Consider the following 11868-nt stretch of genomic DNA (forward strand, 5'->3'; position numbering starts at 1 on the left):
TTCCCTTCAACCCCCCAACCAGCCCCCCACCCATCTACCATCTAGCAATACTCCCCCCTTCATTTCTCCTCTACTGACCCAGCCCCCCTACCCCTCGTTTCCCTCCCAACGCGATCCCTACTAATGTAAGCATAGTCATTTCGGGAGAATAACTTATCTCGCTTCCTGATTCGTCGATTAATCCGCCTCCATTTTACTACCTCTTTACCCACTATACTGCTTTTTGATTGGTCCAATTATTCCTATAGCTATCTCGATACATCTAGCGCTAAATTCAATCGAATGGACAAATTGTATTTATCATTTTTAGATTTGTGCATGGTTTTTTTTTAAATTATAAATTTCTGGAATATTTAAATGTGGTGATAAATCTGAAGGATAGTTTCCATTGTTTTAAGTATACTTTTTAAATTTTTAGTTTATATTAAACCATTATTGTCACGAAAGGTTAGATTTTCAAGAAAGTTTAGCTTATATTGAAAACTCGCCTTTCTCCTTACGCATATAGAATTACGTCATAGTTTCCACAAGCCAATCAGAAGAGAGAACTAAAAATACGTTATTTTAAACTTATTTGAAAGATTTAAAACGTTTGCAGAAGTATTTCTAAGCTAAGAAAGATTAGTTGTGGCCGATAATTTGCGAATTCTGTAAATAGATACAAACAACTGTATAAGTGTATTTAATAGTAATGATCGTTTGGTACGTTTAATTGTAAGACATTTTAGTTTATTCACTCTTCTAATGATATTGTTTTGCTAAGAAGAATTAACTTTAATGTTATCATTAGTTAAATTTCGCTCCATGTGTTTACATTTTGTATAAATTTCATATTAATTCGTAAGTATTAATTAATCTTATTATACTAGTTAATATTAAGGTTTAAGTTCGATTTTTGTATTAGCTTATATGTTTTCAGTGTTTGATTTTTTACAATTGTGTGGTAATACATTTTTCCAGACTGTTCTCTTTATTTTGAAAGAAAAAGAAAGATAATTTATTGTTTTAATTAAGTACTAGTTTTCTAAGGATGCTGGAAGGAAAAGAAAATAATATTCCAACTAATTTGACTACTAATCAATTACCAAAAGACGACAAACTACAAGTTAATAATTTTAAACAATTGAGAATTGTAAACACCACAAATTCAGTGTTGAAGAACAATCAAGAGATTATTAAAGAAACTGATAATAAAATTGTGCAATATGATAAAACTGATTCAACCAACTGTACAACTAAAACTAATCAAAACAATATTTCCAAACAATTGTCAAAGGAACAGCCTTCTACGTCCAAGTCAACTGAAGTAAATCTTCCAGTTAACTGTGATAATGCTACTAGTAATAATAATGACAAAAAAGATGTTGCGAGTGCTAATAATACTGAACAGAATGATGCAAATAATAAAAGTAGTAAAAAGAAATGGGTACTTACGGATTTTGATATAGGACGTCCTCTTGGTAAAGGAAAATTTGGAAACGTTTATCTTGCTAGGGAAAAAAAGTCTAAATTTATTATAGCGATGAAAGTATTATTTAAAGCCCAAATACAAAAGCAAGGCGTTGAAGATCAAGTTATGTTGTATCAAGTGCAAAGAGAAATTGAAATACAAACCCACCTAAGGTTAATTTTAAATAATTCTTTTACGATTATTTCCATCATTCCATAATCAAAAAGAACAAATAACAAGCATTTTTTATATTTTATTTTTATAGACATCCTAATATCTTACGTATGTATGGTTATTTTCATGATGAAAAAAGAGTATATTTGATATTAGAGTATGCTCCGAAGGGTGAATTGTATAAAGAATTAAATGCACAGCCTGACAAACGTTTTGACGATGTTAGGTAAGTATTTTTTATTTTAATATACTTACAAGCGTATTGAAAAAGTATAATAAAAATATTTACAGAACTGCCACTTACATATCGCAATTAGCTGATGCCTTAAAATATTGTCACAGTAAAAATGTAATACATCGTGATATTAAACCAGAAAATTTATTGCTCGGTTTAAAAGGTGAATTGAAAATGGCTGATTTTGGTTGGTCTGTTCATGCACCTTCATCAAGACGAGAAACTTTATGTGGCACTCTTGATTATTTACCACCAGAAATGGTAGCTGGAAAGACTTATAATCATACCGTAGATTTGTGGAGCATGGGAGTACTGTGTTATGAATGTTTAGTTGGTACACCACCATTTCTTACACAGAGTTATGAAGAAACATATATAAGAATTAAAAAAGCTAATTATAAATTTCCTAATTTTGTTAGCGAAGGCGCAAGAGACTTAATTTCAAAGGTAAACAACTATTTCATTACTTCAAATTATTTAACTATTTTTATTTTATTTAATGATTATTGTTTTATAGTTGTTAGTTATTAATCCAGAAAAAAGACTATCATTAGAAGATGTTTTAACTCATCCTTGGATCGTGAAAAATCGCACAACAGAACCCTATGTGCTGTGATATATTATTTTTATTTCTAAGACTGTCGCTATATTTTAACAATCTAATAAATGACGATTGATCTTTCTTAATTTAATTAATGGATAGATTAATTTTATAGGTGATTTTATAATCAAATTTTATAACTTAACCAAATAAAACAGATAAATTGCATTATTTCGTTTTATTAAATAGTATTTCAACTATGTATAGTGAAATATTTATTAATTGTTTAATTTCACAAAAAATTAATAGGATTTATTATTATTATTATTTTATCATTATTAACTATTATCGGAATTATATATATATATACGTTACAAAATAAAAATTTTGATGTGGTATCAATCATCTATTCGCTAGATATGTCGTCAAATATTAGAATAATGAAATTTATTTGTGTGATTACATTGGACAGAGTACAGAAGAAAGAAAAATAAAATTTTAATACTTATTTAAAATTAAAATATTATCATCATATATCTAATTATATAAGACACATTCCATTGATAAAAAGAAATCAATCCTTTTCATTTTCAAGTATTGTAAATTTTTACGGTATTTTAATAATAATAAATAAATAATCAGTTTTGTTAAAACAATGAAAGTAATTTTTAAAGTCAGTTATTTAAAAATATTATCAATTAATCTAACAAAATTATATTGCATTTTAGTCCATACAAAGTATACCATTCGTTTGTAGATAACATAAAATTTATTTATGTTTTATAAAAACTGTTATACAAGATAATGTTCCCTCAAATAAGATATCCGAACATTATCGTTTCATTATCTTATCTTCTCTTGTCTTGTTTATTAAATGATTCTTTTTACTATATAATATCAACATCAGAATAAAAAAGGAATATATCTACATAATTTGCAAATATTGGAACTTAAAAATTCTAATGCATATCATTTCTAACGTAAAAATATTATCTTACATAATAGTTATTTTTAATGTTGTTAGAAATTTTGATAAGACTTTGATAATGGAAGAGAAGTGCCACAAAATCTTTAATAAAATTGTTTTATGTTTCCATCGGTTCCACTGCTTCCATAACTACATCCACTATAGGTGTTTCCAACGGAGTATTATCCATAGGTGTTACCTCCGAATATTTCTTAACTGAATATAGCTTTTTTAATTTTTCATAATTTTTGATATCCTAAACATTTTAAATAATTTGTGTAAAAAATGTTTTATTATAAGTACACATATAAATTTTGTATGTAGAAAAAAAGACAAATTAATGGAGAATAAATAGTTGACTAATATTTTTTTAAGGCAAACCAAATTCATTATTTTATATAATAATTACCTATTATTTTACCTAATAATTAGCAAATACAATTACTTACTTTTTCATGAACCGATGGTCTAACTTTGTCAAACGCAATAGAAATGTGCCGCATGCAAATCTCTGGCTGTCCATGAAATCCTGTCATCAATTCTCGCAATGCCTCTAATCCTGCTTCTCTAATCAGCGATGCTAAATCAGCTCCGGTGAAGCCATCACACTTATCGTTATATCCAATTTCTCCCAAGTTTATATCTGCAGCTAATTTTGGTTTTGTACCATTCTATATGAGAAAATATATGTAGACAACAAGTTAACGAGTAAAAGATTATTTACCTATACTAACTCAATATCACCATTTACCTTAGTCAATGCTCTTATAATATCAACGCGATCCGCTGCTGTTGGTAAACCTACGTATAAAATTTTATCCAATCTTCCAGGTCTTAATACAGCAGGATCAATAATATCTGGACGATTGCTGGCAGCCATTAAGAATACATTTTGTCTACCTTCAACCCCGTCCATTTCCGTAAGCATCTGATTAACTACTCTCGACGTGGCTGAATTGTCACCTTCTGTTCTCTTAGGACACAATGCATCTAATTCATCGAAAAATATAACGCATGGGGCAGAATTTCTTGCTCTCATAAAACATTGGCGTACTGCTTTCTCGCTTTCACCAACATACTATTGACAGATGATGAAGTACATTGTTATTACTTAGTATTTTATAAATACAATTATGAACAAGAAAGAAATTTATAATACATTACCATATTGAGAAGTTCAGGTCCCTTTACAGAAATGAAATTAATACCAGCTTCGTTGGCAATAGCTTTAGCTAATAACGTTTTACCACAACCTGGTGGACCACACAATAATACACCTGTGGCAGAATTCAAACCTAACGATTCGAATTGTTCAGCATGACGTACAGGAGCCTAAAAAGATAATAATATATAGTAATGATTAATAATCCGTACTAATAACTATAGATTTGATTTTAAGTAAGTTAATATATATATATATTTACAAGTATAGCCATTTGTAATTCTTGTCTGATATCTTGTAATGAACCAATATCGTTCCATGTAACATCAGGTACTGTAACAAATCCTTCTCTTTTTGCAGAAGGTTGAACGACACGTAAAGCAGCTTCAAAATCTCTTTCCTCGATACAAAGTTTAGATAATTTTTCCGCCGAAAGAGGAGGTTCGTTTTGTAACCATGTAAGTAAATTTGATAATTCTGGTGACTTAGATGGCTCTTGTGTAACATCCATTTCTAATCCTGCATTGGAATTTTCTGATTGCGTTTTACTGATAGATGATACAGTATCTTCGATAGACGTTGGGCGTTCACCAGTCACAATATCATCAACTAAATTTCCTGAGTTTTCAAATGTTGTAACTTCTTTATCAGCCTGAGGATTGATTTCACTTATTTCAGGAGATTTAGATACATCAACGTCCATTACTGTCTCATTCAAGTCTTCAAAAATTCTATCGTAAGAAAAAAGTAAATTATTATTAATTAAATTAAATATTGTAAGATTTTTATAATAGAAAAAATAATATGTAGTTGATGTTTACCTTTCTACAGCAGCTAGGGCAGCTTCTCTAATTAAAGCAACGAGATCTGCTCCTACAAAACCAGGTGTGAGCGAAGCTACTGTTGATAAATTAACGTTAGGAGCTAGAGCTACTTTTTCTGTATGTACTGCCAATATTTTAGCTCTTGCATTTTTATCAGGTATACCAAGACAAACTTCACGATCAAAACGTCCTGCTCTTCTTAAAGCAGGGTCTAAAGAATCTGGTCGATTTGTTGCTCCTATAACTAAAACTCTATCTCCATTTTCTTTTGAATTTAATTCTACAAAAAAGAAATACACGATGTTAATATCTTTTTAGATATTTCATTCATAAGAATAATTTCAAATAATATGAACCATCTAAGCACGATAGCAATTGGGCTACGATTCTTCGTTCCATTTCTCTTTGAGCGGTAGCTCTATGAGGTGCAACAGCATCGATTTCATCAAGGAAAAGTACACATGGTGCGATAGCAACTCCTTGATCAAATAATTCTCGAATACGTGCTTCACTTTCACCCGATACTCCAGCCACTAATTCTGGTGCTGCTACTTTTAATAGAGGGATTCCTAATTCCTAATTTCAAAAATGTATAAAATATAAATAAACAACATAAAGGATAATCTCCTAAAGAATACTAATCAATTTTATCTTAAACAAATAAAGATACCAAATTATTTGATTATAACGAATGATTTTTTTATCTTTCCAAGTTGTGAAAAAATATATTAAATATCACTATAAGAAAATCGTTTCATATAAAATAAAAAAATATGTATTAATAAAATATTAAACTTACTCCAGCAATGGCATGAGCCAGCAAAGTCTTCCCACATCCAGGTGGACCATGAAGTAAAAATCCTCTAAGTGGAGATATGCCCAGTTGTTTAAATATTTCGGGATGTTTCATATGCGCCAATAACTTGCATACCGTTTTCAAAACCTTGTCGTTTCCACCCACGTCCGCGAATGTTACTTTTGGTTCCGTAATCGGTATTGTTTTGACTCTTTTTGTTAATGGCAATTGCCCACTATCAGTTTCTTTATCTCTTTGTCTTTTTCTAGTTGTCGTTTCGGTTGACGGTTTAGGAGTAGAAGAAGTCTCGACCTTTGCCTGAAATATTAACATTATTACGTTAAATTTTCAAATTAAAACATAAAATATATTTATGCATCTTGATATATTACCATTTGGGCCGATTGTTGCCTTTCTTCTTTAGACTCGCTGGATTTTTGGACTACCGGTGGAGAATCTGCATTTTCTTGTAAAATTTTATTAGCAACCACGGGATTTTTGTCCTTTTCCTCAGATTTCTGCTCAGATTTCTCAACGTCATCATCGCTGCTAATGTCTATAAGCTCTTTGTCGCTGGAATTCCCATTCTGCTTGCCCTTAGATTTCTTGAACATTTTCAATAAAACATCTCCTAATATAGCAGGTTGCGGATCTGACTAAAATTCATTGATTTTCTTTGAAAGATTAACAAGAGAAACTAAAAGGAAATATGAATAACATGCATTATGTACCTCAACATCAACTTCATCTTCATCGTCATCATCCTCATAAGAATACCAATCACGTGAATTCTTTTTAGCAAACATTTCTGTAAGTTCGTCGTATGCTTTACGTACAAGTGTTCTGAATGCGTTGCGTTTTTTTCCACGATAATCCCGATACTTTCTTTGAAGAGTATCAGCCATCTCATTCACATCAATATATACTCTGTTTTCATTTTCATGCATATACTGCAATAAAATACAACGGTATGAGATATTTAGAAAATAATGCTTTCTCGTTTATATTGCGTGTATCATTAATATAATATGTATGTGTTAGAAATTATATGCATTTATTTATTAGATTTAAAATATCTAAGCATAAAGAAAGTATCATTTTCTTCATTACTTGAATAGAAGGTAACAAATATAATATGTTAGATATGTTCCATACCATGTATTTATAATATTATCCCATATGAAAAGAGAATATTTTATTTTTCAGATTACTACAATAATCTACAAACACAAGTAATAATCGTGGTAATAGTGTATGTAAAAAAAAAGAAAGAAAAAAAATTAATTATATATAACATAGGTTATATTGGTTCAATAATTTTAAATAATGTTCTATTTTACAAATGAAAATTGCGAAATCTTCAAACGGTTTATTACAAAAGAAAAGAAAATAGAAAATACAAAGAAATAAATCTAGCTTTTATTTCTCTTTTATAAATTAACAACATTAATTAGTAAATATTACCGTTTGCACGCGAGATAATAATTGATCTTTGAAATGTCGGTGACAATTTTCGATTTTGTTTTTACTGTCCATGTTTTTTGATTTATAATCACCGCTAGATCCTTGCAAGGGTATGATATCAATCGACGAATTTAATTTTCCAATTTTTTGCATTTTCGTAGAAGACTCAATGTATTAGCAATCACAACTACTTCGATGAATTCGACTTCACAAATAACTTTTATCTGTTATATTTTCTGTTATTAGACATGCAAGATGCATAGATACGTTACTGAGCATGCCAATAAACATATAACTTGTTTTAAACTTTATATCATCCATATATTTCAATCCTAACATTCGTTTACTTTTAACTGATTGGACTAGTCACTAAATTCTCTTTGCTCATTGATTCATTCGTTTTCACTATGTAATATATATTTACGAAATTAGTTTATTGCATTACATTAATAAATCATTTCCATATAATCTTTGTTTATATTTATATATATAATTATATTTATAATTATATTTTTTTCTTTAAATAAACGGCAAATGGAAATAAAAGAATTAAAGATTTTTTACGCCACTAAACGCCATTCTTAAATGAACCAATCAGAGAAGTAAAACTTTTTTCCAGAAATTTTTTTGGTAAGATTTTGAGAAAATTCATTAACCCTTATCAGTCGTCATCTTTTTAAATACGATTCTGATTTCGTTGTAGTTGATTTCGGTTTGTATGGAATTTATGGAGGGTAGAGGTAAAGAGAATCATCTCATAAAGGAGAAAATTTTAAAAAGTGTATACAGCATATGCTATAAATAATAGTTCAAAAACCTTCCAGAATGGCGCTGTTGTAGACAAAGGGTATGGTATGAATATAGCAATTGTAAACGAATTGAAGTATGCTGAGTTAAAAAATTTATTATTATTGGCGACTAAAGTAGTTAATTATTGAAAATTATTAAGTTTTTCTTTCCTTGTTTATTTCTCAATCATTCTCTAATAATATTTGGCGCTTCCTTTAAAATTTACCCTGATACTAATGTGGCGCCACCCTAATTGAATGCATTTCGACGGACACTTTCATATACACAGATGATTCTCCTTACCTCTACCTATAAAGGGTAGATACTTTGACAGATATTTTGCCACTAGAGTACGTTAGAGTGGCTAATATCAGGTTTTTAAAACCTTGTTTATGGTCGCGGGAATGTAACAATTGTACTCACGTGTTAGTCAATATAAATTAACCAAATCTTATAATTAACGTTAAAAATAGCAATAAGAAAATTTTTTTATTATTTTACAATTATTTCCAAGATATTATCGTTAACTTGCTGTGTAAATCTATTCAATTTCATCTTACCAAGTTGCAGTTGAGTAAAGGATGGAAAACTAAATTAAAAAAGTCCAATTAAAAGTAAATTGTAATCTAAAAATAAATTGTATCTATGGAAAATTTATCTCATTTAATAAGTATGTATACCAAATGGTTTATCTAAATTTAAAGTAGAAATAGTTTAACAAAATAATAGTAAATAATAAATGATACATTCGTTTAAATATAATGTAATTAATAAAAATATTCTAATAATATTAAATATATTTTTAGCGTTTCATATGATAAATTTTTAAAATGCGTAAAATCTTACGTGAATGTATATACAGAAAGTTATCTAACATTTAAATAACTGTTAAAAGGAAACGAAAATATCGACTACATAGAACTTTTACATATTACATAGAATTAATCAAAAAATCTTCTAAAATAATAATTTAAATAAACAGTAAATTTATCGAGTAATTAAACATTTTTTTTTATTTAATTGTAAAAAGAAAAAATAAGCTTTTATTCATATTTACATTACATCTTATTAATATTTACATATTTACATTACAATTCTTTTATCTTTGCATTACAGATTACGATTCATATAACATAAAATCGTTATATTTACATTTAATAACGAATTTATAATCAAGATTTGAGATGTTCTCTCAAGTCATCTGTTAAACCACCTAAACCAATAGATGTAAAAAAGTTAATAGCAAAACGTGTATTTTTTGGATTATCTCTTGGAAATAATCCACTGAAAGCTTCTTGTAATGTTACATCTTTAACTCTTTGATTAAGTTTCGAAAGACCCATGTATTCGGAAAGTACTTGAAATAATATTTTAATAAATATTCTATTAGAACTGGTAGTATCTTCTTCGTTTAATTTTATACACGACAATACTTCCCATGATATAGAATCGGTAAATAACAAATGAGCAAAGAATTTCGATAAGTTTCTTAGCTTATTAATATTTAATCGATGTATTGTATGATAAGATTCTTGAAATATTGCTTCGAAATGTGTAACATACACTTTTTTAATTGCACAAAATCGTTCTGCTAATAATTCAAAAATTTTTTTCGTACGTACGCACTTCCGCGCAACAATAAAGAAACATATGACAAAGTTCTATTTCTTGTCCTAGCTTTAATTGCATTTTCATTAATTTATGCGCACATTCTTCTAAATCTAATGATGAATGTATAGTTAAATAAATAGTTCTTCTAAGAGCTGTTAAATTAGTTTCCGTATTGTCTATAATAAGACCTTCTTTCTCTTTGATATCCTCAGCATTGCTATCTTCTTCATCGGAACTTGTCACTGCCTTCAGAATCACTGTCATTTAAAACAAGAATTTTATTGCTTAATTGTTTATATTTTTCCTCATTAGCCTTATAATCACTGTCAAACCTGAAAACATTTAAAATGTCTTGAGAATCTATTGCTTCGTCTAATTGTATGAGATGCGTGAATTGATTTTCTTCCTCTACAAGATCTAATTTTGGAGGAATTACTGGATGATCTTTGAAGCCATCCTTTCGAATTTGAAACATGACTTCAATCATATATTGAACACGCTTATCCGATTGACCCTCGTGCAATATATTTCTCAACATTTCAAAAATAGCTTCTATACCTTTACGAGATACTTCTGTTAATTTCATACCACATTCTTTCAAGAATGCTATGGCAACTTCTACAGAATCATCCGTAGGTGTATCAACGAGTTAAACGTTAAAATTTCCAAAGGTAAAATTTCGTGTGCCACACGTTGATTCAAAAGATGTGCGACAAATGTTCCAGATGATATACAGAGACGTTTGTCATTTCTACGAAAACCACGTTTAAATTGTATAATTAGTCGCTTCAATATTAGTTCACCAATATTAGGAAATTTTGAATTAATAATACCTGTAAATGCTGCATAAACAGGAGTGAAAGTTGGAGAAGCAGCTTGAGCTTGTATAATAGAACGAGCTAACAAACCTCTTCCCCTAACAATATTTTCTCTTAAAAGTTCCCTTGTTATAAGACCAATATTGCTCACGTTAACTTTATTAATACTACCATGAATTGATTTCTTTAATGCTTCCCATGCAATCCGCTGATACGCAGATCCATACTTTTCCGTTATATTTGCTTGCATCATACGCAATTTTGAAGGTGGTATATAGGCACCCCCTGTTTTTGATGTTAATACATCATGATTGTATACACATACAATTTTTCTTTCCGAATGTTTATCTGAACGTCTTTCTGAACGTCTTTCCGAACGCCTATCTGAGCGTCTCTCCGAATATCTTTCTGAACGTCTATCCGAATGTCTATCGGAATATCTGTTAGAACGTTTATCTGAATATTTTTCCATGTTTTTTTTTTAAATACTATAATTAAATTTGTTTACTATGCACACAGAAGAAAACCAAGTTCAACATAAACTTACAAGCGCTCGAAGAAAACTTAATACAAGTGTAACGTGTCACAACGTTTTTCACTGCACCATCTGCATTACATTTATCGAATTAAATTTTCTAGACATTTGATATTTATAATATATTATATTATAAATATCAAATATGTTAAATACTATATTATAATACTATTATTACACATTTAATTTCTTTTCTATTTTAAATTCATTTTAAAATTTTGGACTAAATTATCATTGAAAATCCACCAATAGAAATGATCCTGGAATCCAACAACCAATAACAACCAACACTTTCCGTTATGTATATATATATATATATATATATATATATTTGATGTACTTCATTGATTATATTTGAACTATACAACCCTATTCTAGACTGTCCTCGGAATATCTATGAAACTTGCAAACTTTTCCTCACTATCTCTACAAGTATACCTGGGAAATATAGAGTGTAAAGGTAAGTAGTATCATCTCATATGAGAGAAAATTTTAAAAAGTG

General features: G+C 29.0%; 3 protein-coding genes across 7 annotated transcripts; 1 reads left to right on the forward strand and 2 right to left on the reverse strand.

Moving 5' to 3' along the window:
- The first annotated feature begins 399 nt into the window (after window positions 1-399).
- LOC107073982 (aurora kinase C) lies at window positions 400-2672 on the forward strand. Of its 2 annotated transcripts, none has more exons than XM_089171201.1 (5): window positions 400-840; window positions 920-1623; window positions 1716-1850; window positions 1916-2306; window positions 2377-2672. In XM_089171201.1, exons 2-5 carry the CDS (start codon window positions 1031-1033, stop codon window positions 2473-2475), a joined length of 1218 nt encoding a protein of 405 aa, XP_089027327.1. In that variant the 5' UTR covers window positions 400-840; window positions 920-1030; the 3' UTR covers window positions 2476-2672. The 2 variants fall into 2 exon arrangements, with proteins under 2 accessions (XP_089027327.1, XP_015190463.1); XM_015334977.2 differs by having other exon boundaries at window positions 961-1623.
- A 148-nt stretch (window positions 2673-2820) lies between these two features.
- smid (nuclear valosin-containing protein-like smid) lies at window positions 2821-7902 on the reverse strand. 4 transcript variants are annotated; one of them, XM_015334979.2, is made up of 11 exons: window positions 7614-7899; window positions 6881-7099; window positions 6542-6754; window positions 6153-6467; window positions 5710-5929; window positions 5351-5633; window positions 4792-5260; window positions 4532-4699; window positions 4119-4445; window positions 3817-4038; window positions 2821-3623 (listed from the first exon to the last, which is right to left on the reverse strand). In XM_015334979.2, the coding sequence occupies exons 1-11, from the start codon at window positions 7764-7766 to the stop codon at window positions 3486-3488; spliced, it is 2727 nt and encodes a 908-aa protein (XP_015190465.1). In that variant the 5' UTR covers window positions 7767-7899; the 3' UTR covers window positions 2821-3485. The 4 variants fall into 4 exon arrangements, with proteins under 4 accessions (XP_015190465.1, XP_015190464.1, XP_089027320.1 ...); XM_015334978.2 differs by having other exon boundaries at window positions 6542-6805; XM_089171194.1 differs by lacking the exon at window positions 7614-7899 and having other exon boundaries at window positions 6542-6801; window positions 6881-7003.
- Window positions 7903-9388: 1486 nt separating this feature from the next.
- LOC107072424 (pre-mRNA-splicing factor CWC22 homolog) lies at window positions 9389-11404 on the reverse strand. Its single transcript, XM_089170947.1, is given in 4 exon segments — window positions 9389-10012; window positions 10014-10251; window positions 10253-10662; window positions 10665-11404. Coding segments are annotated over 4 exon segments (1725 nt in total). The 5' UTR covers window positions 11304-11404; the 3' UTR covers window positions 9389-9574.
- Between the last annotated feature and the right edge of the window lie 464 nt (window positions 11405-11868).

This window comes from Polistes dominula, unplaced genomic scaffold (assembly GCF_049000335.1).
Source record: "Polistes dominula isolate Pdom_NZ unplaced genomic scaffold, Pdom_raw_medaka contig_31, whole genome shotgun sequence".
In the NCBI taxonomy this organism is placed as follows: Eukaryota; Metazoa; Arthropoda; class Insecta; order Hymenoptera; family Vespidae; genus Polistes; species Polistes dominula.

Coding starts and splice junctions, on each gene's coding strand:
- smid (XM_015334978.2), bottom strand. CDS start 7,766: ATGCAAAAAATTGGAAAATTAAATTCGTCGATTGATATCATACCCTTG. Junction 6,806..6,880: donor AAGATGAAGTTGATGTTGAG/GTACATAATGCA, acceptor AATGAATTTTAG/TCAGATCCGCAACCTGCTAT. Junction 4,446..4,531: donor GACCTGAACTTCTCAATATG/GTAATGTATTAT, acceptor ATCTGTCAATAG/TATGTTGGTGAAAGCGAGAA.
- LOC107073982 (XM_089171201.1), top strand. CDS start 1,031: ATGCTGGAAGGAAAAGAAAATAATATTCCAACTAATTTGACTACTAAT. Junction 1,624..1,715: donor GAAATACAAACCCACCTAAG/GTTAATTTTAAA, acceptor TTATTTTTATAG/ACATCCTAATATCTTACGTA. Junction 2,307..2,376: donor CAAGAGACTTAATTTCAAAG/GTAAACAACTAT, acceptor ATTGTTTTATAG/TTGTTAGTTATTAATCCAGA.